The following is a 25,788-nucleotide window of genomic DNA, read 5'->3' as shown; positions in this document are numbered from 1 at the left end:
TTAACTAAAGTTATTGTGCGAAAACCAAGAATAATGCTTATTTGGGCCCTTTTTTGGTCCCTAATTCCTAAACTGTTGAAACCAAAACTCCCAAAATCAATCCCAACCTTTCTTTTGTGGTCATAAACCTTGTGTCAAAATTTCATAGATTTCTATTAACTTAAACTAAAGTTATAGTGCGAAAACCAAGAAAATGCTTATTTGGGCCCTTTTTGGCCCCTAATTCCTAAAATGTTGGGACCAAAACACCCAAAATCAATACCAGCCTTCCTTTTATAGTCATAAACCTTGTGTTAAAATTTCATAGATTTCTATTCACTTTTACTAAAGTTAGAGTGCGAAAACTAAAAGTATTCGGACGACGACGACTACGACGACGCCAACGTGATAGCAATATACGACGAAATTTTTTTCAAAATTTGCGGTCGTATAAAAACTATGCATGTATTTGAAATGCTATAAACAAAGAAAAAATATAAGAGCCAATATTTGACCTCTTCAATCAAATATTCTCCCATCTGTCAGAACTTGTTTAAAGCTTAACGCATTATAAACATAAAACTGGCCATTTAAGTAATCATATATCAACAAATATGTCACAATGATAACATACAAATAAAGAAACTATCATATTTTATAAGAATATAAAAAATAAAAAAAATAATGGGAAAAAGAAAGTCACATTTTTTTCACATCCATTGCTTATTCTAAATTAAGACGAAAAGAATCCACAGTGGTCTTTTCTGATTTACATGAAAAGCAAAAACATATGAATAACAATAAAATCTTAATGGAAAATATCTTTTTTTGGTTAGGCTGTTGAAATGGTGCAGTTTGTGGCAGCTACCACGGGTCTCTACGACAGTAGGTACGAGGCCGACCTATCGTTACTTTAAGCAAGATTAATACAGAGGACAAATATTTAAAATTAGAAAAAAAAAAAAAGAAAAAAAAAATCTAAATTTTATCATTTCCTCAAGGTTATCTGATAAAAAACAAAATATAATAATTTTTCAAAATCAAGTAGGCAATAAGTAATCAATAGCTTCTTCTCAATAAATAACAGTACCTAAATATAATAACATGCCGACTGTATCTCAATATAATAACACAAGATTAAATTATGCAATATTTAACTATTGTTCAAGTAATAATGTACTGTAAGTGGGCACAGAACACCTAAGGGAGTTAACTCTTTAAAAATCAGCTTGATGTTATAATCACAGACTTTTATAAACGAGAAAATCAAGCTTCTCAGTGATCAAATTTAGTGCTTGTCAAATTGCTATATATCCAATGAATGGAGAAGTTATTCCTGTAAATTATGTGGTTAAAATTTCTTAAACTTTTCATATTTTTGTCTACAGGTCAAAGTAAATATTTTGTCAAAATTTTGTAGAAACTAAACAAGCCAGATCTATTTTAGTCTAACTATTGGGTACCTTTTAACATGTGAAAAATTTACTGCAGATAATTGCAATATATTTCTATGTATAATGTACTTATGAAAATGAAAAGTAGAAAACATGTTTAAAAAACTTTTAATATCTAGCTGTCTATGGATGACGGGAACAATGAGTATGGTTTTGATTGCAATGTGAACTACACAATTCAATATGGCACAAAATATCAAGAGTTGTCTCCACTTTGTCCAGAAATTTATCCTTAGACCACCTTTACCCTATAAAACCTTTGATTAAAGTAGATAATTGGTGTTCAAAATCTCAATTAACTTTGAATGTTTTACTGCACTGTTTATTTTTAATTTTGTGGATTGTTTTTATGTGTCAATAAGAATTCTCAATAATATAAAATCAATATGGTTTAAATTCTTTTATGGCACATAAAAAATTATACTGAACCAATGATGTTTATGTCAAATAAAGAGCTATGTATAACCTGAAATTGCCAAAAAAAATATAACAGCAACAAGTCAGCAAATCAACAAGACAAACAAAACCTAAAAAAATAGCAACCTGAGGTTACGAAGATGTTGAAAAAAAATCTTCAACCATTTAAACCTTCTTTGAGCAAGACGTCTTGTGAAATATGAAACTGCATACCAGTAACCATTCAAATTGATCATATAGTATATAAGAATAAAAAGAATGCTTTACTTCAAAATGTATACTTTACAGAAATCAATACCCAAATATACTAACCAATTTCAAGAAAAAATACTTTCATTTAAATAGACTAGTTTATTAAGGACTGTTTTATAAATATATAAATGGGACCACTTCAAAATCTCAATGATGTTTTTGTACATTAATAGATCAAGACAAACTCTAAACTTGCCTCTTTGAACATTTATTACATTTTCTGTGTAATATGTAGATTTTCATTTAACAGTCTTCAGATAATAAAACGAGTTCTTTTTAAAGTACAATTAACAGAAATGTAGTTTACTACATTAATTTCAACAAATTCTATCATATTTCACAACTGAACATTTTAGCAATTGGTACACACTTTTGACAATTTAATAATAAATCTATAAACCATTTCATAAGATAAACATGTTCTGGGCAGCAAAGTGCAACATTTTACAGAAAAATATGGCAAGACCTGTTCATTCAAATAATCTTGAAAATATAAGGCTTTGTTCACACAAGTTGTTTTATGTTTATGTCTGTATATTACATGTATCACAAATCTGAATACGATGAAAATTATGAAAAACATGTAAGTACTCTTGACAGAATAGCTGCTATTATGAATCACTCCTTCGTAAAACCTTCTTCTTTGAGTATTTTAACATGAGCTCGTCACCAACTTCGCTTAAAATAGCAATAGCCTGAAATATATACATAATATTATCATTATTCAGTGTTTAATATTTTAAGCATTTCACTTTTCATCACATTAAGATAAAAATCAAAATTTTTGAGTTGCATTTGATAGTTTTTGAGATACAAGAAATTGAAAATGTGAAAACCTGGAAAAGAAATATTGTTCAAATTCAATATATATTAATTAATTTTCCATCTAAAAAATTTCAAAATTTTCTATCATAAAGCAACATGACATGTGTTTCAGGCAAAGCCTACCCTTCTGGAGCATGTGATATCATTTAAGGCTAGAAAGGAAGTTTGTACATGTATTCCCTAAGCTTGGGTTTACGTGGTAGATCTTCGTTTTCATATTTATCTCATTTCCTCTTTTCACATGTCTCAGTTCTTAGAATAGACAATGGAAAAACCAAATGTGTCATTCTAATGCAACAATGTTTGTATCGTTCATTTTGATTGGTTAATGCACCAATTTTCATGGCATCAATTCACAATTGATGCTCTGAAAACATTTGGCCAGACACAGACAATGTTTTACAGATTTTAAAGTATGATTTGACATTGTTCTTTGTGTCAGTTTAATTAGAATGGAGATAATAATATTGTATTTTAAGCTCAGACAGACACCAGTAAAATTAGTTTGCTACCCTCAAATCACCATTTCATGCCTTTGGAGCTTAAAATACAGTTATCTCCTTAATAATCCAACCAAAGAACAGGAGAAAAAAGACCAAGACAACTCTCTTCTCAGTATAATTACTTTCTGAGAATCAACATATGATATCTGTCCTGCTTCAGGTTTAAGTTTTTGATGAAGTTGAAATCGAGTCATCATAAAATCTAAAATAAATGTTCCTTTTGATATGTTTTCTCTAATTGTAATGTCAAATTAAAGTTTTGACACCAATTTCACATTCCACTGAACATAGAAAATGATAGTAGGAGCTTGGCATTCATGTACTATGGACAAATTCTTAGATCATTTTTTACCATGAATTTGTTGGTCTTTCTACAACATATGAGTTTGATTTGTCCTTCTATCTCCCCCCCCCCCCCCTTTTTTTTTTAAGGTATTGACATATGTTATATTTTGTCCAACTTACCTGATCTAGATTTTCTTTAGTATGAGCTGCTGATAAACACATTCTAGCACGTGACTCTATAATTGGAGTAGCAGGGAAGCCTACGACACAAATCCCTAATCCTTTTTCTATACACATTCTATTGATAGCTCTGAAATATAATGACATTAATTATTATTTTCACAGGCTTTTGTTAACAAAAAAAATAAAACAGGTTTGAAGACATCTTTTCCCTCACAATACACACTCATAGAATCTTTAAAATATCAAAATTTTTGCTTCAAAATCATAAATGTCTTCTGCCAGTCCAAAAAAAATAATTGGTGCATTTATTTGGTCAGTCAAATTCAAAATCACTAACTTGGTGTTTTCTTTCAAAAAATGATATAGATGATTCATAGAATTCATTTTTTGGAATAGTTGCATTTCCATTCATCTGTTTTCATATCTCAATTTTAACTGAATTTGAAATTATTCCATTTTACCAGAGAGAAAAGGTGTCTTGCAATTACAAAATGAATCATAACAATACTTAACTCAATAAAATTTTAGTTCAATATTATTTAATTGGTACTAATTTTGTTGTTGTCATGGACAAAGTAATATTACTTATTTGATTGTTGTCATGTAGTCCAGTCAATCTAGGATAAACCTTAAACAAATTGCAACAGAATGTTTTTCTGCTCAGACCCGTCAATAATGTCATTATATCAAACATACTAAAAGTCCTAAGAAATCGGAATGGTCTAAAGTCTTTTTTTTTTGCGATTTTATATCATGGTCTTAAAACGTCTAAAATATGTTTAACAAAGGCCGCCATACATACAAAGGGAATAATCGTAATAGATGAACATTTTGTTTTGGTTGATTCTGAGCGATGTTTTGACGAATTTAGTGAATACAGAATGACAAAGAATATTTATTAAAAGGTAAGTTACTATATAATACGAGAATTGGTACAAAAAACCCGTATGAGTACTGAATTTGGCGCATATTGACAGAAACAAGAAAAGATAAATGACGTCATCAAATTCACGTTTGAAACGCTTACCTACGATTTAATGTATTGTTAACAGTTAAATGTTGATTAATTGTATTGATACATCGTAAATAATGTTAGACTGAAGCCCATGGTTAAATGAAACGCATTTCTGTAAAACGTCTTATAACCAAAAAAAAAATCTATGGAAAGCCAATCGGGACATTAATCCAAGCATTTAACGTTTATCGATAAAAAAAAAAAAAAAACAGAACGGCAAATGGTACATAAAGGAGAATATCCAGGAAAATCTACAGTATCCTTTCTCCCAATGATAGACATGAGCGCAACAGATATGTCCTGTATCTACTCAACATTGACATTCGTTTGCAATCTAGCAACTCGATATGATACATCACCTGTACTAACATTTGACCAACCACTATATTGGAAAGCACTGACCATTGTGCAAAATGAGCAACCTAACAGTCAACTGAAGTCACTAGTCTTGAGGTTAGGCGGTTTTCATACAGAAATGAGTTTTCTTGGAAGTATTGGTCATATTATGAATAACTCTGGGATTCAAGAAATTCTTGAACTGATCTACGCTCCAAATGCTGTCTCACACATACTCAACGGCAAAGCTGTAGCACGTGTACTAAGAGCACACATGCTTATTGACACAGCTTTACACTGCATTTTGACATCCGATATTTTTGGCATTCAGATCCCTGGCCAAGAGGATGATGATTTAGATAAAGTTAACGAAAACAGAAGTGAAATACTACATAAAGCAGCTGATTTACATACAGAGTTATTGGAAGGAGACATTGCAACATCTGAGGCATGTAACAGTACAATTTTGGAAACAATAGAGAATACTATGGTTACACAACTTGAGTGAAAGAAGAAAAATAGAACATCAAAGCTTTGGATCCAGTACATAACAATGGTACAAATTCTGAGAAAATTCATTAAAGCTGAAAGGACAGGTGATTGGAACTTGCATTTAGACGCTATAAGTGCAATGTTACCTTATCTAGCAGCTTCAGGTCACAATTTGTACACAAAATCTGCTTATGTATATTTGATGAAAATGCAACAACTACCAAAAGATCATCCAGAAGTATTTGCAGCATTTCAAAAAGGGCATCACGTCATGCGTAGAAGCGAAAGGTATTGGGCTGGACTGTCCTCCGATTTAACGATCGAGCAAGTACTTATGCGAAGTGTAAAAACTGCAGTGGGTCTAACAAGAGGTCGTGGTATGGGTGATGTTCAGAGGTCACAATAATTGTTGTCGGTGCCAGCATGTGGAGAAATGAACCAAGCTGTGCAAGATCTAACAGGTATAGGATATCACACAAGTGAGCAACACAAAGAAGAATCTCAGGCTAGACAGAAACAAGATAAGGATGACATACTAACTGTTCTTTCTTTCATAAAAGATCGGGACCCATTTAAAGGGGATGATTCCCTACGGAACATTGAAAATGGTATTACAGCAGACAGTTCTGTAAATGCAGATAGAGCAGAAGAAGTTAAGAAAGGAATTATACAGTCTTTAGTAGGGAAAAACATAATGGACTATACCTTCCGTATAAAACAACAGATTATTACACTTGGCAACAAAACAAGCGTCAAAATAGATGGTGAACTTGTAGAGGTGGACCCACAATTATTGTTTCAACGATGCACGGCAGTTGCAAATACGCTTTTCGACGACATATCTGTAATCTTCCAATATGAGCTTTGTAGCGTTCCTTCTTCCCTTTTCGATAGCAACGGACTCCCAAGAGAAGCACATAAATCTGTTGTTTCTGACTCAATTTGGAATTTGTTAAAAAGTGAAACTACAGAAATAAACACAGAACATATTAAGTATGTTTTAGATGGTGGATCGCTAATACACCGCATACCATGGGTAAAGGGACAGACTTTCAGTAGCATTTGTGAGTCCTATGTTCAGTATGTCATCAAACATTATGCAGATGCAACCATCGTTTTTGATGGTTACCCCGATACACCAACATTAAAAGATGTAACACATGTGCGCCGTACAAAGGGAATCTTGGCTCCAAAGGTGGAATTCACTGATGATATGCCATGTAGGTCGAAAAAGGAGGTTTTCTTGTCAAATTCATATAACAAACAGAGATTTATTAAAATGCTTAGCTTGAAATTAGAAGATAGCAATTATAAAGTAGTACATGCACCAGATGATGCTGATGTAACCATCGTTCAGGCAGCTGTACAACATTCACAACATAGCCAGGTAATAGTGATTGGAGAAGACACCGATTTGCTAGTGATACTCTGTTCCAGGTCACAATCCTATCATCATAACATTTACTTCAATTCTGAACCTAAACAAAACACCCTCAGAATACGAATATGGGACATAAAGAAAACAAAGGAAACATTAGGGAAGACTATATGCAACATTTTGCCTGTAATTCATGCATTCACTGGCTGTGACACCGTGTCACATATATTTGGACACGGAAAGGGTGCAGTTTTGAAAAAGTTCATGTCATCTCAGTACCTGCAAGAGAAAGCTATGACATTTTTGAACGACTCAAGTCATAACGAAATAGCAAAAGCGGGAGAGGAAATATTCCTTCATCTGTATGGAGGATTAGAGTTAGAAAGTTTGGATCTGCTCAGATATAGGAAATTTGCCTCCAAGGTTCTAGTCGGGTACGTACAAGTACACTCTCTGCCGCCTACATCCAATGCAGCTAAATTTCATTCTCTAAGAACGTTCTACCAAAGTAAAATCTGGATTCAAGATGATGTAGAAATTAACCCAATCGAATGGGGTTGGTATACATCAGGAAATAAACTGCTTCCAATTCGATCAACATTACCACCTGCACCAGACAAACTATTGAAAATTATTCGTTGTAATTGTAAGCAGAATTGTGATAGCAAGCGATGTACTTGCAGGAAACATGGAATTGACTGTTCAATAGGCTGTGGTGAATGTCGATGTATAAACTGTACAAATTCACCAAATCTTACACAGTGTGACTTAACTTCAACGTAAATATTGAAATACTAACAGTTCAAATAAAATGATATATCTTTATTTGAAAAACATTATTTATACAAAGACAATTGAACAGCCTTTTGACTTTGAGAAACTATGTGTGTACATAATAAAATGATATGCTGTGAAAATTTGCTTCAGAATTTCATTTTAACTAGAAAATATCAATTTTCAATGTTTTTTTGACAATATAACCAATTTTTACCCCAAAATGTCTTGACTTGGGTATAATACCTTTTAAATAGTTGATATGGCATAATTTAAGACGTTAAAACTATTTGAAATCATATCATTTAATTATTTTGTTTATAATTTCATTATATACAACAAATTCAGTTTTCAGCGATTTTTGGACAAAATCATCAATTTTTACCCCAAAATTGGCTTGACTTGGTTTATTGTCTTCTAATATGCTGATATTGCATGATTTGAGTATTTAAAACTATTTGAAATCATGTCAGTTAAAGATTTATTTCATTGTTTCATTATATACAACAAATCCAGTTTTCAGCGATTTTTGGACAAAATCATCAATTTTTACCCCAAAACTGGCTTGACTAGGTCTAATGCCTTTCAATTCGCTGATATTGCATGATTTAAGAAGTTAAAACTATTTGAAATCATGTCAGTTGAAGATTTTTTTCATAATTTCATTACATACAACAAATCCAGTTTTCAGCGATTTTTCATTAAAATTGAGGTTTTTTCCCCCAAAAAAGGGGGTTTTCGGCAACTACGATTTCTTAGGACTTTTGATATTTGATAAAGGACATGTATAGCTTTCAAATGATACCAAATTTGTTTCTGTTGCAATTTGTTTAAGGTTGGGCCAAATTTCACTTAGATTGACTGGACTAATGGATAAAGTTATACTACTAATTTTGTTGTTGTCATGGATAAAGTTATACTACCAATTTTGTTGTTGTCATGGATAAAGTTATACTACTAATTTTGTTGTTGTCATGGATAAAGTTATACTACTAATTTTGTTGTTGTCATGGATAAAGTTATACTACTATTTTTGTTGTTGTCATGGATAAAGTTATACTACCAATTTTGTTGTTGTCATGGATAAAGTTATACTACTATTTTTTTTGTTGTTGTCATGGATAAAGTTATACTACTAATTTTGTTGTTGTCATGGATAAAGTTATACTTCTAATTTTGTTGTTGTCATGGATAAAGTTATACTTCTAATTTTGTTGTTGACATGGATAAAGTTATACTACTAATTTTGTTGTTGTCATGGATAAAGTTATACTACTAATTTTGTTGTTGTCATGGATAAAGTTATACTACTAATTTTGTTGTTGTCATGGATAAAGTTATACTACTAATTACTTACCCTAGTTTTGTAGGGAAGAATACTAGTAAAGGTACAACAGGTGAGTTGTCATTTCCATATATTATAAAACCTTTCTTTATGAGCTCTCTTCTAAAATATTTGGTATTCCATTTCAACTGTTCTATTCTTTTTTTGCCTGAAAAAAGAACATTAATAAACATCTCAGAGAAACAATATTGGCTGAATTTGCCTATCAAAACTAAAAGCTTTAAACAATTACAGCAATATTCACTTATTTTTAGTCTTGATTGATCAGTTTCATATATTTCATGTCAGGGCCTTTCATAGCCAACCCTACATTATGGGTTTTACTTATTGTTGAAGGCCAACTGGATGCTTATAATAGCTTACATTCACTTTATTTGACCTTTGGTGGATAGTTGACTCATTAGCAATCATACCACATCTCCTTATTTTTATAAGGTAGATATCAAAATTTGTCTACCCCTGTTTGATTTTCTGTATCCAAAGCAGTTTTTAAGATAAAAGTTTAAAATTTGCATTTCATTGTCCGAATAGTTTCAGAGAAAATTTAATAGACAATACCAAGTGATGAGAAAAGCTCACTTGACCCTTTTGCTCATATTCTTTTCTGATATGTCTGATTTGTAAATGGTGTTTCTAAAGTCTAAAACAATGCTTTTTCATCTGTTTACATGATTTTTTTCACCACCAAACGTGATAAAATTCGACATTCAAAAACTCAAGTTAACTTGAACCTTTTTGCTATTCAAAAAAGATTGCATTGCATTTTACCTTATGTCATAAATATTATAAAAAAATAACCTTAATCAATATAAATATGCGTTTTGTTTAAATATACTTTTTTGGTCTTTTGGAAAATGATGTTTGTGCTGTATTTAGACCCTTCTACAACAAAATTTGTTAACATGCACACATATAAAAATTGTGGTTTTTATCCAACACAATCATATGTTTGATCGTAGTTTTCAATTTAGACTCGTTTAAATGTAAATTGTCATACATACATACCTTCTAATGTACCGTCCCTCCCCATCATTATAGACATTGATGATAAAATTTGTTGACAAACTGCAGGACACATTGTAGGGGAATATATTGATGCATGGGAATTTAGACGTAAATGGTTTATCAGTTGCTGAAAAAAAAAAAATTTTTTTTTTTATTAAATTGATAGTTATCTCCCTTTCCATTCCAAATTTGTGCAGATATGGCTTTACAAATAAAACAAATAAAAAATAGTAACCAATAAACTAGTTAGATCTCAGTAAATTACAAAATTGTATGTTGGTTTTTGTCTTATTCTATCCAAATGCAAATTATCTAAAGCATATACGTTAAAAGATAAATATCTAAAGCATATACGTTAAAAGATAAAAGAATTCTGGCCTGGAATGGTAAAAAAAAGGCAATATGATTTTCTTGCGAGTTATGCTCTCCCCTTACATACCTTAGTTCCAGCAATATAACCACCAGCAGCACCAAAACTTTTAGTAAATGTTCCCATCATAACATCAATGTCTCTAGGGTTTAATCCAAAATACTCTACAACCCCTCGACCAGTACTTCCTAACGCACCAATACTATGAGCCTCGTCCAAATATACATAGGCTTTGTATTTCTTCTTTAATTGGATGACTTCTGGTAAACGTATCACTGAGCCTTCCATACTGGAATAAATATACAATGTTATTCAAGGGCTAATTGAAACTCCCTGGCTTCTGTCATGACTAAAAAGCCCAATTCTAATATCAGTTTCCAAATGGCAGAAATATTCTGGAATATTATTTCCACAGAAAGAAATATACTACAAAACAGAATAAGGGGTATAGCAGTCTTCACAATGAACTGTTAAATCTAAAGGCCCAGAGCTCAATTTTTAAAAAATTTTAGTTAGATTCTGTTGGCCTATAGATATGATTTTTTCAGGCCCGAGCAATTTTACAAGCCTAGGCTGCCTTGGCTGCCATTCAGCGTGAATACTGGTAAAGAGTATATCGATTCAACAGAAGCAGGTACTTAGCTATTTTTATTTTCAAAGTTTGCAGAGGATCTTCTATTAGAAGAAACAGATTTACTTTGACACCTACATGTACCATGTGATATCAAAACTTCAACCTGACATAGGGTAGACACTTTTCAATTAATGGAGGTCATATGTTGCAGTCTAGACATCTTTTTTTTGTTAATGTGTTAGAGTGATCAGTTGTTGCCTTTTGACTTAACTCCTCTTTTTAATGTACACTTTACTTTGACAAGCCATATTTCATAACCATGGAGCTAAAAACATTGAAATGATACTCATTTCTGACACATTTTTCTTTTGGTTATATTGAACTGAATTTCAGTTGTTTTTTTTAAATTGAAGTAGAGGAAGAGGAATTATGAAATTTCTAACCTGTATACTCCTTCAACTACAATTAATATTTTTTTCCAAGCTCGACTTCGTCTTGGTTGACCATCTACAACTGCTGCTTTAAGCTTCTTTTCTAAATCTGCCATATCTAGAAAAAAAAAGGTCAAATCTAACATTGTCTTTATAGTAAATTTTATAATAAAGTAAGGATTCAATTCAATTGGATTTTTCAGTCGCCAACCGATCTCTTATCTTCAAACTCTAACCACCCAACTTATTTGTCTAATTGAAGACAGAACCATGTGTCATCCAACTTTTCTTCTATCTTATCTTAATTTCTCTGCATACTGAAATCTTAGTGTTGAGGCTTTTGATCACTGAATGAACTACTTAAACCACTCGGCCACCAAGGCCACTGGGTGAATTAGTTAAACCACTCGGCCATCAAGGCCACTGAATGAACTACTTATACTACTTTAAGTATAGAAGGACGTTTGAGGTTTTGGAATCATGCATATATCATTATCTTATAGTTTTGTTTATTCCAACTAATTTGATTCATTTATGTTTCACTATAGACGGAAAACAGCAGATACAATAGTGATATAGCACATGTATTTCTTAAAAATCCAAAAAAAAATAATTTAAAAACCTCAACACTTTGTGACACCATTGCAACAACATGTACCAATAAATTTCTTCTCTATTCTACATGTATTGACAGTATTATTATAACACATGTACCCTTTGCAATAGTAAGCATATTCTTATAACTACCTAAAGAAGTATATCAACCTCAGATTTTACCCTCAGTCGATATACTTCTTTCAAGTACTTATTGACTGTGACATACGTACCATTATGTTTAAAAGTTTTGATTGTAGCACCTGACAACCTGGATCCTAGTACTAAGGAAGCATGATTTAATTCATCACTAAGTATAAGGCTGCCCTGAAAAAAAAAGATTATTTTCATTACAATCTGTGGTTAATAAATTGTGGGCAAGATTGTGTGAATAGAAGAGGATAAATTGTATGAGAATAAGCTCATCATAGATACCAGAAATAAAATTTAATATTTACGCCAGACGCTCGCTTCGTCTACAAAAGACTCAGGCTTCTGTGGATTCATTATTATTTGTTTGATACAAATTTTCGTGAGTACAGGTGAACCACGAATATAAATGCTCAACACAATACAAATTACTATTCAGGTTGTATGCAGACTATGGCATAACAATGAAATCACATATCCACGAACAGGCAAGTTTTCTGCGATCCCTGAAAATACATGAATCCACAGTAGAATGAGAATAATAACAGATCAGTCTTTTTAGGGGTGGAGAGAATTGTACAGTAAAATCAATCCAACTTTTTCTATGTAACAAAAATTATACCGGACAAGTGAAAAAATATCCAGCAGGTCTTTTTGTTTTATAAAATTCTAAGTCTTGTCCTTGGACAATTGAAGAATTTGAATATTTTCATATCCCAGCTATAAATCTTGCTATGCAATTTCATTACCTTTCCAACTAGACTTGGCATATTCATTGAATTAGTAGCAAATCCCATTGGCATAGTGATGGCTGCCTCCATCCCAAGATATTCTGCTACCATTAGATCTAGTTTCTGATGTATATCTAAGAATCCTGAAAAGTAAGTAATTAATGATCTTTTATTTTTTTTTTGCAAAAATTCAATTCTTTTGATCTACAAGAAACATAACACAATATAAATTCAATGGGAGGAAAGATTGAACACTGGAGTCAGTACCTTTATTTTTTACAGCATCAATAAAATATTGCAACATATAAGACAATCAATCATAAGGTTTTTTATAATCTGAGTTATTTCCCCTTGTGAACAAAAACAAATTTTAAGAATGAAAAATGTTTAAATGGACAGTTATAACTTGGTTGAGCCTATATATGCAATGCAGATTCGAAACTGAACTTAATATTTGCTTAGTGTTTTCCTGGAGTCAAAGTAGATGTTATGAAATACATGTACAACAAAAAAGGAGTTTTGCTTATATACAACACATACACAATTTTGGAAATAGCATGGTATAACTTATAATTAATATGAGTAGAAAAGAAGAAGCAATCTATAGTTATTGTAATGTTATACACATATGTCATGTGTTTACATTAGACTACTATCCAAATCTGTTCATACAAATTTTTCATCTATCTAATATATAACAAGGGAGACAAGTTGTCTTTGTTTAAAACATTTACATGGGAGATAATTATATTCTAGTCACACGCTGTAAAATCATTGAACATTTGTTGTTCAGTGTACACCATCTGCAGTTCTTTTTAATTTTTGGATTTAACGTGTCTTTTGATTGGCTGATAGTGTTTTGTAGCTCATAGACATAATTTGGTCATTTGACCGCAATGTCATCAACGTTTTTATCATTATTTACTCCTTTTTAGAATTAAGTTATTAGGAATGACATTAATATTTTTCTATGTCTATTTGAATTAACATAAAAAAAGTGGTGCACACTTATAAACAACATGTTACCACATTTTTAATGTTATTTCTTTATTGACTCGGAGTTCGCCAAAAAAAATTTCCCTGGTTGTCCTTGGAAAAATCTGCTGGTCCTCACTATTAATTGAATTCAAAAATACTAAAATTGTCTCAGTCCTATGCAAAATTTTGATGGTAAAATCCTGAGGACCGCCACTTTTCGTGAACTCTTTTGACAGAAAAAATATTACAGTCATTCCTTAAATAATGTTGTAACAGAATATAATTTACTGATGTTATGGTTTTCTTGCTTGGATAACCTACCTAACTCTTGTTTACTTGCACATGTTCCAGTCCCATATTTCAGTATTGACTTTTCAGCAGCTTCTGCACATGGTCCTTTACAATCAGAAAATCCTAAATAATTGTATGACCCTAGATTTATCACATTATGCGATCTACCTGTCAAACTGAAATAATAATTATAAAATCAATTAAAAGCTCCAAATAGTAGTTGAATAAGAAAATTCAAACAAATTCAAAACCAAAACATGTACATAAAATATCAAAATCTGTATACAAATGGTTGGTATACACAAAAATTTAAATTTTTATTATATACTTTTATGAATTTGTAAAAAAAATGACAATTATGCATGAGCAACATAATGTATTGTTCAGTATTGAACCCTTGTTGACCCAAAAGAATATGTGGTCAATATTAGACAGCATATTTTTTAAGATTTGTGTGTCTGAACTCGCAGTTTTTGTAGTTTTACATCTAAATAAACCAGTGTAATCTGTATATTACTGTATACTGTAAATTTAGAAATTATTGCATGCATTTATTATTGCGATTTTGCGATTTTTGCAATTTTTGTGATTTTAACTTTTGCAAAATTAAGAAATTCCTATTTATTTCATATAAAATATTTCAAAATGTGAGTTTTAATATTGCAATTACAACCCTGGTGCATTTTTCGCAAGAATAAAAATGTTGCAATAATTTCTGTATCAATAGTATTCAGATGCTATTGCAAGTAATAACAAATGCGAATAATGCGACTGGTTGAGTATATCAACAATAGGCACTTGTTTTCTGATATTGATCAGATACATATATGTCTGTTAGCAGATTGTTTTGGAAATCTCAATAATATAACTTGCATTTGGTCTATTTTTCAAAAAAATCCAACAATAAATTCTGAATGATTGTATCCTATTCCTTATTAAGAGAGGGGGGCTGAAAAAAAACAGATCCCAAAAATTCCACGCTTAAAAACACAAAATCAAGAGGCCCCGAAATTTCGAAAAAAGAATTTCCCCCGATCCCAAAAAGTTCAATCCCGAAATCTTGAGCTTATAAACACCCTATCCCAGAGTCCTGCTAAAGGTCCAATCCCCCCTCTATTATGAATTTTGATTGAATGTAAATATTTATAATCATAGATAATCATAAAATTTTGTCCTTATTATACTAATTTAATCTAAATGTATTTTATCTTTTTTTTATGGGACAATATTTTGCTTTACACATAAAATCAAATATATTCTTAATGCTTGACAAATTATATAGCTTTCAATATTGGAAAATTAAATATAATTGAGATATGCGTGGTGATCTGTATCTCTTTAGAGAGGTAGGAGACATGTGTCGAATCTATATTCATAGTTGACTGATTATATAACATCTAGTCATTTAAATGCAAGGTTTTCATTTTTTGTAAAATGCTTTCCCACAGTTATTTTTAACATTAGTTAAATTTTTTATGAGAAAAATATTCGGGTTGAAACTTAAAGATCGTCTAAAATATATTTAACATTACGGATACAAATAAACAAAATACAGTTTTATGAACATATTTTTTGTTCTAACAGCTAGATATTAATAAAAAAAAACTTTCAGAGGAACTTATTTAATATTAAGTAAATATTGGATTCCGCCTAAAAACTATATGATTTATTTCTTTATGATATACATACTCTGCAGTCCACCAATGGTTCGATGTAGTTCTTTCCAGAACATCCATGGTAGGTCCTGCCACTGAACATATTGGTCTGTTAAAGCAGTCACGAATCCTTCTGTATACATGACGTGTATAGAAACTTTCCCAACTTTGAAATAGTGGTACAAATCCCTATTAATAGAAAAAAGAATACTGTTAATTCAGAAAATTTTAGATATATATTAATTGAAAATTGCAATGTGAATTCGGGGATACATTTTGCAAATAAAAAGGCAACATATTTCAATTGCATTATTTTGTACTCAGCACAAAAAAGTAATCTCAATTTTTTGTCCTACCTCACAATAATTAATTGTAGCTGGTATTCTACAAAGGCTGATACCAAAACAAAAGTATGGTTCAGCATAACAAGACAAATTAACAATACAGTGGGTCTCATAGGGGGTCTAAGTGAGATGCTAAATTTATTATAAAATTAACAGATTTTTTTAAGCGTGACACTTGAAGGTCAATTAATTTAGCATGACAACAGGAAACAAGGAAATTATGTGTGCTAGTATGGCAACAAGAAGCAGTATATGAGACTCTGATAAAACAAAAAGTAGGATACAGGATCAGACCCCCCCCCTTTTCCCGTTACATATGATAGGTAGGTCCTTTAATATGGTTTTTGGGAGTTATATATAGACTGCAACTGAAAATGAAGGTAAACTGGATAAGGACAGAAAGTTAGCCTTGCAACAGGCCACCTACAGACCCCTTAAAGAGTTGATGCAAAGTTTTTTTTAATCAAAGAACATTGCACTCTCTCTACATGAGGCAACAGATTTACCATCGGCATTCTGACCAGACATGGATGCAGATTTGTACATCCTGCACAACCAAATGGAGGCTCCATTGAGGATCCATGTCTTTAAATAAATTGAACAATCTTCTTCAAAGTCAACAAATAAAATTTAAATAAATTGAAAAGAGAAACTTTTGTATCTTGCAATTATCTATACACAATGAAAAGAGACTGGTAGCTTTAATATATTTCTGAATGTTGTAACTAGAGGCTCTCAAGAGCCTGTGTCGCTCACCTGTATCTACTGTGGTTTTGGAAATCATTTAAAAAAGGTTAAAATCATAATACATAGTATTAGATGTCTAATAAAGATTGAGATCAAGTTTGGTTTAATTTGGCCCAGTAGTCACATGTAAATTAAAAGCAGGTAATCCCAGTGTAGTATAACAATAGTTACTGAAGTCTCCTGATCATTATTTAAATTAGTGTTCGAGTTGATTTGAAATAATAATTTTCCCATTGAATTCTACATAGAAAACTGATATGTTCTATTTTTAGCCATGGTGGTCATGTTGGTTGATTGGCAGGGTCATTGGATACATTTTTCAAACAATATACCCTACTGAAAATTATGGTTAATTTTAATTCTCAATTGGTCCAGTTGATGGAGAAGATTTTTGTAAAAGATAACAAAAATTTACAAAAAAATGTGAGCTATAAATGAATGTGTCCATGTACATACTATATAAAAAAGATGTGGTATGATTGCCAATGAGACAACTATCCACAAAAGACCAAAAAGAAACAGACTCAGGTCTGACATGTGAGCTATAAATGAATGTGTTCATGTACATACTTTACTTTTTACCATACATCATAGTTTAAATTCAGAAGGTAAATTGCTTTCCTCAGTTCAGAAAATAATAAAGGTACCTCATTGACTCTATAATTTTTACATGAAAGTACTTGACTGACAATTTGGTTTCCAGTTTAATGGATAAGTGTTTTTTAATTACCGGTAGGCAACAAAACCACAAATGAAGAAAATTGTCATTAACTTGTATTTTTATTGCTTTTATGCAATAAATTTGCTATAAAACATCCATATTGCTATTATATGTGAGCCTGGATCACAACACATTGTTACAAGTATCAGAAGTCCATCAAAAATTTTAAATGGTAAAAAAACAATGTGAACATATGAACTTTCATGACTGTAAATTCAGAAATTATTGCAAGGTTTTCATTAATGCAAATATTATGACTTGGTGATTATAGCAATTATAAGAACTGGCATTTACAAGGGGTACAATCAAAATCACGTGATGGATATACACACACCGGAAGTTGCAGTCGAACTCGCCGCTTGAAAGGTAAGTAGTTGCATTTTCTTGTTTATATCAATTAAATTTTGATTAATAAGTTGGCACACCGAATGTCGGATAGTATGTAGTTTTAAAATACACAATTGTTTTTGCTAGAAAGCGTGCAGTTATTGCAAACACTTCGACACAGTTCCCAATTTTAGACGGATAACTATGTCGAAGTGTTAGAATTAACTGCACGTTTTCCAGCAAGGATAATTGTGTATTTCAAAACTAGATAGTATTCGACATTCGGTGCACTACCTTATATATTAAATTTTATTGATATAAACAAGTAAATACGACTACTAACCTTTCAAGCGGTCTGCTCGACTGTTACTTCCGGTGTGTGTATATCCATCATGTGATTTTGATTGTACCCCTTGATTTAAATATCTGATATATATAACTCTATTCTGATTTTCCAGGAATCACAATTATCCATTCTTCAAAAATCGCAATTATAAATGCACACAATATTTTCTGAATTTACAGTAAACAGAACATATAAACAAGAAACTGATTATGGTCAGAACTTAACACTTACCTTCTATAAGTTTGTAAAAAATGTGAAATTATACTTTTTTTTATAAATAACTGTATTACATGTGTATTATGTGTATATTAAATCAATTTACAAATGAAGATTTTCTTCACATCGAAATCAAAATAAAATAGTCAATCTTAAATAGCTTTAATTTAAATATTTTAGAAATATTTGATTTTGTTTACTAATAGACGGGTTAATATATTTCAAGCAGTAAACACACTAGAAACTTCTAGATGTTTGTGTTGCTTTTAGTCTTTGGTTTTCTCTATTTGCATTCTGTTGTTTGGTTGTATTTTTCTTCTAAGCCATGGCTTTGTCAATTTATTTTCAACTTATGAGTATGAATGTTGGTATCTTTAGTTCGCTTTTTTGGACTCTTTTTTTTAAAAACATTTAACATTTATGTATGTTTTGTTTGTGTCATTCATTAAACAAGGCCAATGCTGCTGATTTCAAATCAAATTGTCTTGCAACTTAATAATTAGACATAAAATCAAAACTAAATTGAATATATCAATATCAGGAATAGCATAGTTGGTACCTAAGACTACAGGGAGATAACTCTATTATCAGCTTTAGGTTTTAATCACATAGTATTGTTGTGGAAATATTAAGCTTCTCGAAGATCAAAATTTGAGTTTGTGAAACTGCTATATGTCCAATGAAATTTTCTGAGAAAGTGTGTGGTTCAAATTTTTTTAAATTCTTACATTTATGTGAAAGAGTCAAAATAAAATTTTATGCAAATTAACGAGCCAAATTTATTTCAGTCAAGATGTTTGGTACCCCCTAAATGACAAATTATTTATTGTTAGGATCAATTCATACTACAGTTTCATATCAAAGTTCTATACCTACCGATTGTCTGGGCTCTGTGCATGCCTTTTCATTTTCCAGACCAGTGTTTCTAAGAAAATCTCTGATGTGTCCTACTAGAACTAATATTCCATAACATAAATATGTTAAAACAGCTATATAAATAGGGGTTTCTTCAAAATTCTCTTGAAAATCCTTTGGGTCCTCAGGTAGTGACTGCAAAAAAGAAAATGAAATATAAAACAAAACTGTCTTGAACACATCCTGAAACGGGCTGTTGGTACAGAGTTTTACAATGTAATATGAAATGTGTTCTACTTCATGATTTCTATTAACACAATATTTTTCACTATATTATCTATCACCTTCATCAGATTTTTTCAGTGTTTGAGTGATCTATGATCATGGTACAATGGCATTTATTTTAGGAGACTTTTTTAAAAGTCATAAAACATTATACATGTATATATATTGCACAAAATTTGACTCAGGATCATCAAATTTTATGACATGATATATTGTATGAGACTTCAGGTCATTTAAAATGTCATTTACAAAAAAAAAAAAAAAAAATTTCGATATGTAAAAGGGAGATAATTTGAGATATTTAGCATGGGAGATAACTCAATTATAGCTTCAGCTATGACATAAGGGATTATAATCAGTTGTTTACATGGTCACCACAGATCTTGCCAGACAAAATTAGTTTGGTCCAGTTAAGTGTTAAGCTTCACTGGACCAAATGACATATACAATTTTTAATTTTGTCAAAATCATAAATATGTAAATGTCCTTAAAAAAAGTCTGGTACAGTAAAGAAGAATTGTTCACTGGACCAAATTTCCAGTTGGTTTCTCAAAGCCTTGGGAACCACTGTATAATTCATTGATAACTGGCTGTCTATCAAATAAATCATAATCAAGATTAACCTATTTTCCTATTATGATTTTTTTTGATTTTAAGTTTTAATGAATAACAATCAAGTATAAAAAAGAAGATGTGGTAATATTGCCAATGAGACAACTATCCACAAAAGACCAAAACAACACAAACATTAACATTGAACTATAGGTTACCGTACGGCCTTCAACAATGAGCAAAGCCCATACTGCAGTCAGCTATAAAAAGCCCAGATAAGACAATGTAAAACAATTCAAACAAGAAAACTAACGGCCTTATTTATGTAAAAAAATTAACGAAAAACAAATATGTAACACATAAACAAACGACAACCACTGAATTACAGGCTCCTGACTTGGGACAGGCACATACATAAATAAAGTGGCGGGGTTAAGTGTCTGGTCAAGAAAGGCTGTGAATCAGAGGGCCCATATATCATGTTACATGTGTATATACAAACACTTTATCATATATGCAAATATAATGACTAAATAAAAGTTACAACTTCTATCATGTAACATGTGTAATTCAACCCCTATATCATAAAGGCAAATACAATGTTAGTCCAGCTGTCATTATCAGTTTTTGTGGATTAAAATATCAATATGAAAATCAGTCATAAGATAGCTAATATCAAATCATGTTAATAAACATGGTGTATGGTATCTGGGAGCTTTGTCATTTCTGACAAATAAGTATGTGAAACAAACCATGAAATTATGTCATATTTTGAATAAGAGCAATTTCATATTTATCATGTTTAAACAAACTTTGATTTAATCTTATCTTACATTTCATTTAATTCTCCATGGCAACTTCTTGTTGATTGGAAAGCATGTACATGTCATGTGTATCTTTATGAATTGTGAATACCTGCACATGTACATGACTTTTTTGTATATTTTTTCTTATAATTTGCAAAGTTTGCTTTGTATGCTTAATTTATTTGCTTAGCAATAGAATTATTGAAAAATTTATTGGATAAATCAATACAAATAACAAATGTAAATCATAATTTATATAATTGACAACTTAGTTTATAAATGGATGAATGTGTTATGTCATTACTGACAAATAAATTAACATTTCCCCCTTGGGAATGTAAACAATGCATTGTCCATGTAATTATAGGCTATTCAATCATTTTTACAAAACTTTTTATACAAAAGATACATTTATACAGATGTTGATAAAATCAAAAAGGGGTTTTACTTTATATAAGAATTTATCTTTATAAATGATATACATATATGAAGGTGTGGTATGAGTGACAATGAGACTACTTTCCATCCATGTCACAATTTGAAAAGTAAACCATTACAGGTCAAAGTCCACTTTCTTTAGTCAACTAGGTTATCTTATATAACCTCCTTGATTTAGTTTAATAAACCATATAACCAAATCATGGGAAAAGGATATAGAGAAACAAATTCTTTATTTCTGAATTTACATGTGTTGTATCTCTACATGTTTATGCATATACATCAAAATTTGTAGTTGCTTTGCATGTATAATAACTTTGAATGTCTCTCTTGTGATCATGTTGATGTTGATTTATTCATTTAATTTAGTTTATTGAATAAATGCACATTTATACCCCAATGGGGTTGAAGGCATATATAAATCAACATAATACATCATACAAAAATAACAACAAAAGAACAAACATTATATACATATATATGTATAAAAAATATGATTTTTGCAAAATGCAAAAAAGCATATACATGTATGACCCAATTAGATAAATTAAATTTCAAATGTGTATTAATTAATTATTTCTCAGTAAATGACATGTCATAAAAATCTCTCATAGTAAACTTTGCAATACAGTTTTTAGTGTTGAACTGTCAAAATGTTATCACACTCAGACCTCAAATCAGTTATTTTTACCATGTTTTAAAAAATGTTTTTTTTATATGAAATTGATTTTTTTTAGTGGTAAATTACTTTGACAATGTTTGACCTCAAGACAATTAATCTGATAAAATCATTAAATTCAGTCTATGGTCTTGGACACTATACATATAAAATTGAAGTTTGGTTAAAAAATAATTTAAAGGACAGAATGATCAGGTTTTTTTTATCTTGTTGAAAAATCTATAATAGGTCTTTCTTGGCATGGGTATTCATGTTCTTATCAATCGACATTGAGAAGGAACATGTACTTAAAGTACTTCGAAATAATTCTTTCAGCTCTAATGAAATATTGCACTTAGGTCTTTGGAAAGAGATTAAAAAGATATAACTATAATATCTTTTATGCATAAAACATTTTTCTCTCAAGGGTTTTAAATTTCAGTTGTCAAGTTTCATATGCACTAAGAGCATGCACTGATAAATCAATATCTATATAAAAGCTAATCATGGTATCACAAATTTTATATTCAACCAACACTTTAATTAACAAGAAAATATCTTTATTTATATATTTATACAAGGATATACAAATCCTTGATTTATACAACTATATCTTGAAATATTTAGGTATATGTAATACCTAGCATGATCATCTATAAATAATGTTTACATTGTAGTGTCATGTGGACCATAATTAGCCTCCGGCTGTTAGACATATTTGTGTGTGGTTACATTTTATCATGTGAGAGTTTGTAAGGACAACTGTACGTGTGTAGATACTCTGAATCATTTATAGTACGATGTGTATCGATAATAGTAAATAGTCTTATATTTATAACTTATGTATGAAACATACCTTGGTTCCATTTGAAGAATGTCCATTTTGCTTAATTCCATCTTTTGTTATGACCGTGTTTCCATTTTGATGCTTCATTCTATAGTTTAAACAAATGTCATGCGATCTTTTATGCAATTTTACACACTAGCTGTGCAGATGGAATGTCGGTTATAGTGTAACACGTGTGTTATTATTCCTTGTGCATGTTCACCTGTTGAGTAAAAAAATCAAACTAACATTTGTATTATAAAAACATAAATTTCCAACAGCTGAATCACTTGTTATCCCCGGCAGTCACGACTGGTAATCTTTACAACAGTTATGGTCATGTACCGCTGTCGTGCTGGGGAGAGGGGCGTGGACAAGTTTGTTTACAAAATTAATTTCATTGAGAAAATATTACATAAATCATTGTTGATGATTGAGATTAAGAAATTATATAAATTACTTACTGTATTTGATTGGTTTACGACTTGATAATTCCCAATTTACTAGTTAATTTAAACTTTCCCGCAAAAATAAGTGTGATACGGCGATTATTCAGACAGTGGTTCGATTGTGTGTATAAACGTACGATGTACCGCAATTCTGATTGGATAATAAAAATCTGTGTATCCACTAGTCCAGTGCGTGTCAGCGTAATGTGTAATTTATGCTATAACAGCATAACGTAACAATATTACATCAACTGTTCATAGTCAAGGATTTAAAGTATTGAATGCCTGTAACTATATAAATTCTCAAACTAACATCACAGAGATATTCAATAACTTTTAATAAAAAAAGAAACCGCTCAAAACCCTAACGTGACGGTACCCAAATTGCACCTATTTTGACAGTTTTTTCACCTACGTTTTTTTATGATCAGGAAAAAAATGTCCATACTGTGTTTATTTTGTAGCCCTATCCTTCTTTGTCATATAGGTACACCAATTTAATTTTTAGTCCATATTGAGTCATTAAAAAATGGGTTTGAATCAACCTCCAAACTATCCATGATTCTGTAATGAGGAGTACCCAAATTGCATCCATGCTTAAATTTACATCATCAAAAGTCTAATAACCGAGCTTTTGTTTAATTTCTTCAAATATTTTGAACAATTGGATATTTGTCCATGCTTACTATTCATATTTTACGAAATGGATACTTATAATATATTGTATTTGCCAATTTTAAAAAGATGACGTTTTGATGACGTCGCATGGTGACGTTTTCGTACATTTTGTTTTTTTCAGTTAACAGTCCATCTGTTGATAAATACTGTGAACGTTTTGTGTATAACTAAATATGTCTACCTATGTTGAAAGACGGGCATAGTATCAAATCATAAAAATACAACTTGTTTAGTCTCTAGGAAATCTTGTAAGATTTTTATTGCTATTTTTTTCTAAATAGGTGCAATTTGGGTACTCGGTGCAATTTGGGTACCCTTACGTTATACAGTTGCGGCTATTTTAATATTAAATTAATGTCAAAATGGTAAAATAATAAATGACCGCACCCAAAGCCAAAGGTCATTGAGGCATTGGTTCTTTTTCTTTTTAGCCAAATTTAAAAACAATCACGACATTTTTACATACTGGCCAAAAGTTCGGCATTTTTTTGCTAATTAAATAGTTAAAAACACATTTTTTCAAAAAAATATTTCGAGAGCATTTCTGTGCTCGACAAATTATTAATTATTTTGAAAATTAAATTTCTCTCTGTAGAACCTATATATATGGTAATATATTTTCATATTTCATTAGTATCAAATATAGAATTCATCATATTTGAAATTGTATAAAAAGTGCTCAGTATCAATGATAAAAGTTAAATTACTGAATATGAGGAGATTCAGATTAGTGTATATTTTTTTGGCGAACAAAAACGAATATCCTGGCCCTTTCTATACTATACTGAGAGTGAAAAAATAGATACTTTCCAAAATCCGTTATTTTTTTCATTTTCTATTAATTTTTATTATTTTTGTTTTTTTTTCTTAAAGGGACACTAGCTGTGAAATTCCTGTTCTCCGATTTGACTCAAATTGTCATATTTGATTTATAACAATGAAAAACATTTATCCAAATTATAAAAAAAAAAAAAATAACAATATACCGGGCATGATCTCGATATGATGTTGCTTCGGGAATGGTTTATGGCTTATGAAAATATAAAATATGTGTCATTATATAAATTTAAAGTAAACTAAAACACTTACTTATTTGTCACCGCTTTCAGATAGTAAGTTATTCTGAACTTAATCGACGATTTATCATTTCAGCGATGTTCCAAGTAGGTTTTTCTTTTAACTACGCTTGAATTGAGATTAATTTTTTTACAGTCTTACTTAACTTTAAAGAGAGGGTTCAAATTTAAAATAAATGCTTCATATATATATATATATATAGATGATGTAAAGGAAAATATTACAGATGTTAGTGTTTAAACTTCACGTTGCAGAATCCAGTGCATGTAAAAATATAAATAAACAAGAATGTGCCCATCGCTCCATCGATACCCCAATCGAACTATCATTCTCTATTTTCATTGAACTGTGAAATTGGGATAAAAACTCTAATTTGACATTAAAACATTAGAAAGATCATAGCATAGGAAACATGTGTACTAAGTTTCAAGTTGATTGGACTTCAA

At 30.6% G+C, this 25,788-nt stretch overlaps 1 protein-coding gene across 1 annotated transcript; it reads right to left on the bottom strand.

Annotated features, from left to right (window-relative positions):
- Positions 1-953: 953 nt before the first annotated feature.
- LOC134701492 (serine palmitoyltransferase 2-like) lies at positions 954-23,739 on the bottom strand. The gene is made up of 13 exons (XM_063562646.1): positions 23,603-23,739; positions 23,169-23,361; positions 19,595-19,768; positions 16,052-16,206; positions 14,393-14,538; positions 13,112-13,236; positions 12,446-12,539; positions 11,631-11,736; positions 10,683-10,902; positions 10,244-10,370; positions 9,251-9,386; positions 3,896-4,025; positions 954-2,797 (listed from the first exon to the last, which is right to left on the bottom strand). The coding sequence occupies exons 2-13, from the start codon at positions 23,244-23,246 to the stop codon at positions 2,714-2,716; spliced, it is 1,575 nt and encodes a 524-aa protein (XP_063418716.1). The 5' UTR covers positions 23,247-23,361; positions 23,603-23,739; the 3' UTR covers positions 954-2,713.
- Positions 23,740-25,788: the final 2,049 nt, after the last annotated feature.

Source organism: Mytilus trossulus, unplaced genomic scaffold (assembly GCF_036588685.1).
Source record: "Mytilus trossulus isolate FHL-02 unplaced genomic scaffold, PNRI_Mtr1.1.1.hap1 h1tg000244l__unscaffolded, whole genome shotgun sequence".
Taxonomy (NCBI): Eukaryota; Metazoa; Mollusca; class Bivalvia; order Mytilida; family Mytilidae; genus Mytilus; species Mytilus trossulus.
Note: the sequence above shows the minus strand (reverse complement) of the source record. Positions and strands in the feature narration are given on the sequence as shown.

Coding starts and splice junctions, on each gene's coding strand:
- LOC134701492 (XM_063562646.1), bottom strand. CDS start 23,246: ATGAAGCATCAAAATGGAAACACGGTCATAACAAAAGATGGAATTAAG. Junction 16,207..19,594: donor GCACAGAGCCCAGACAATCG/GTAGGTATAGAA, acceptor TTCTATTAATAG/GGATTTGTACCACTATTTCA. Junction 10,371..10,682: donor GTTATATTGCTGGAACTAAG/GTATGTAAGGGG, acceptor TTTTTTTTTCAG/CAACTGATAAACCATTTACG.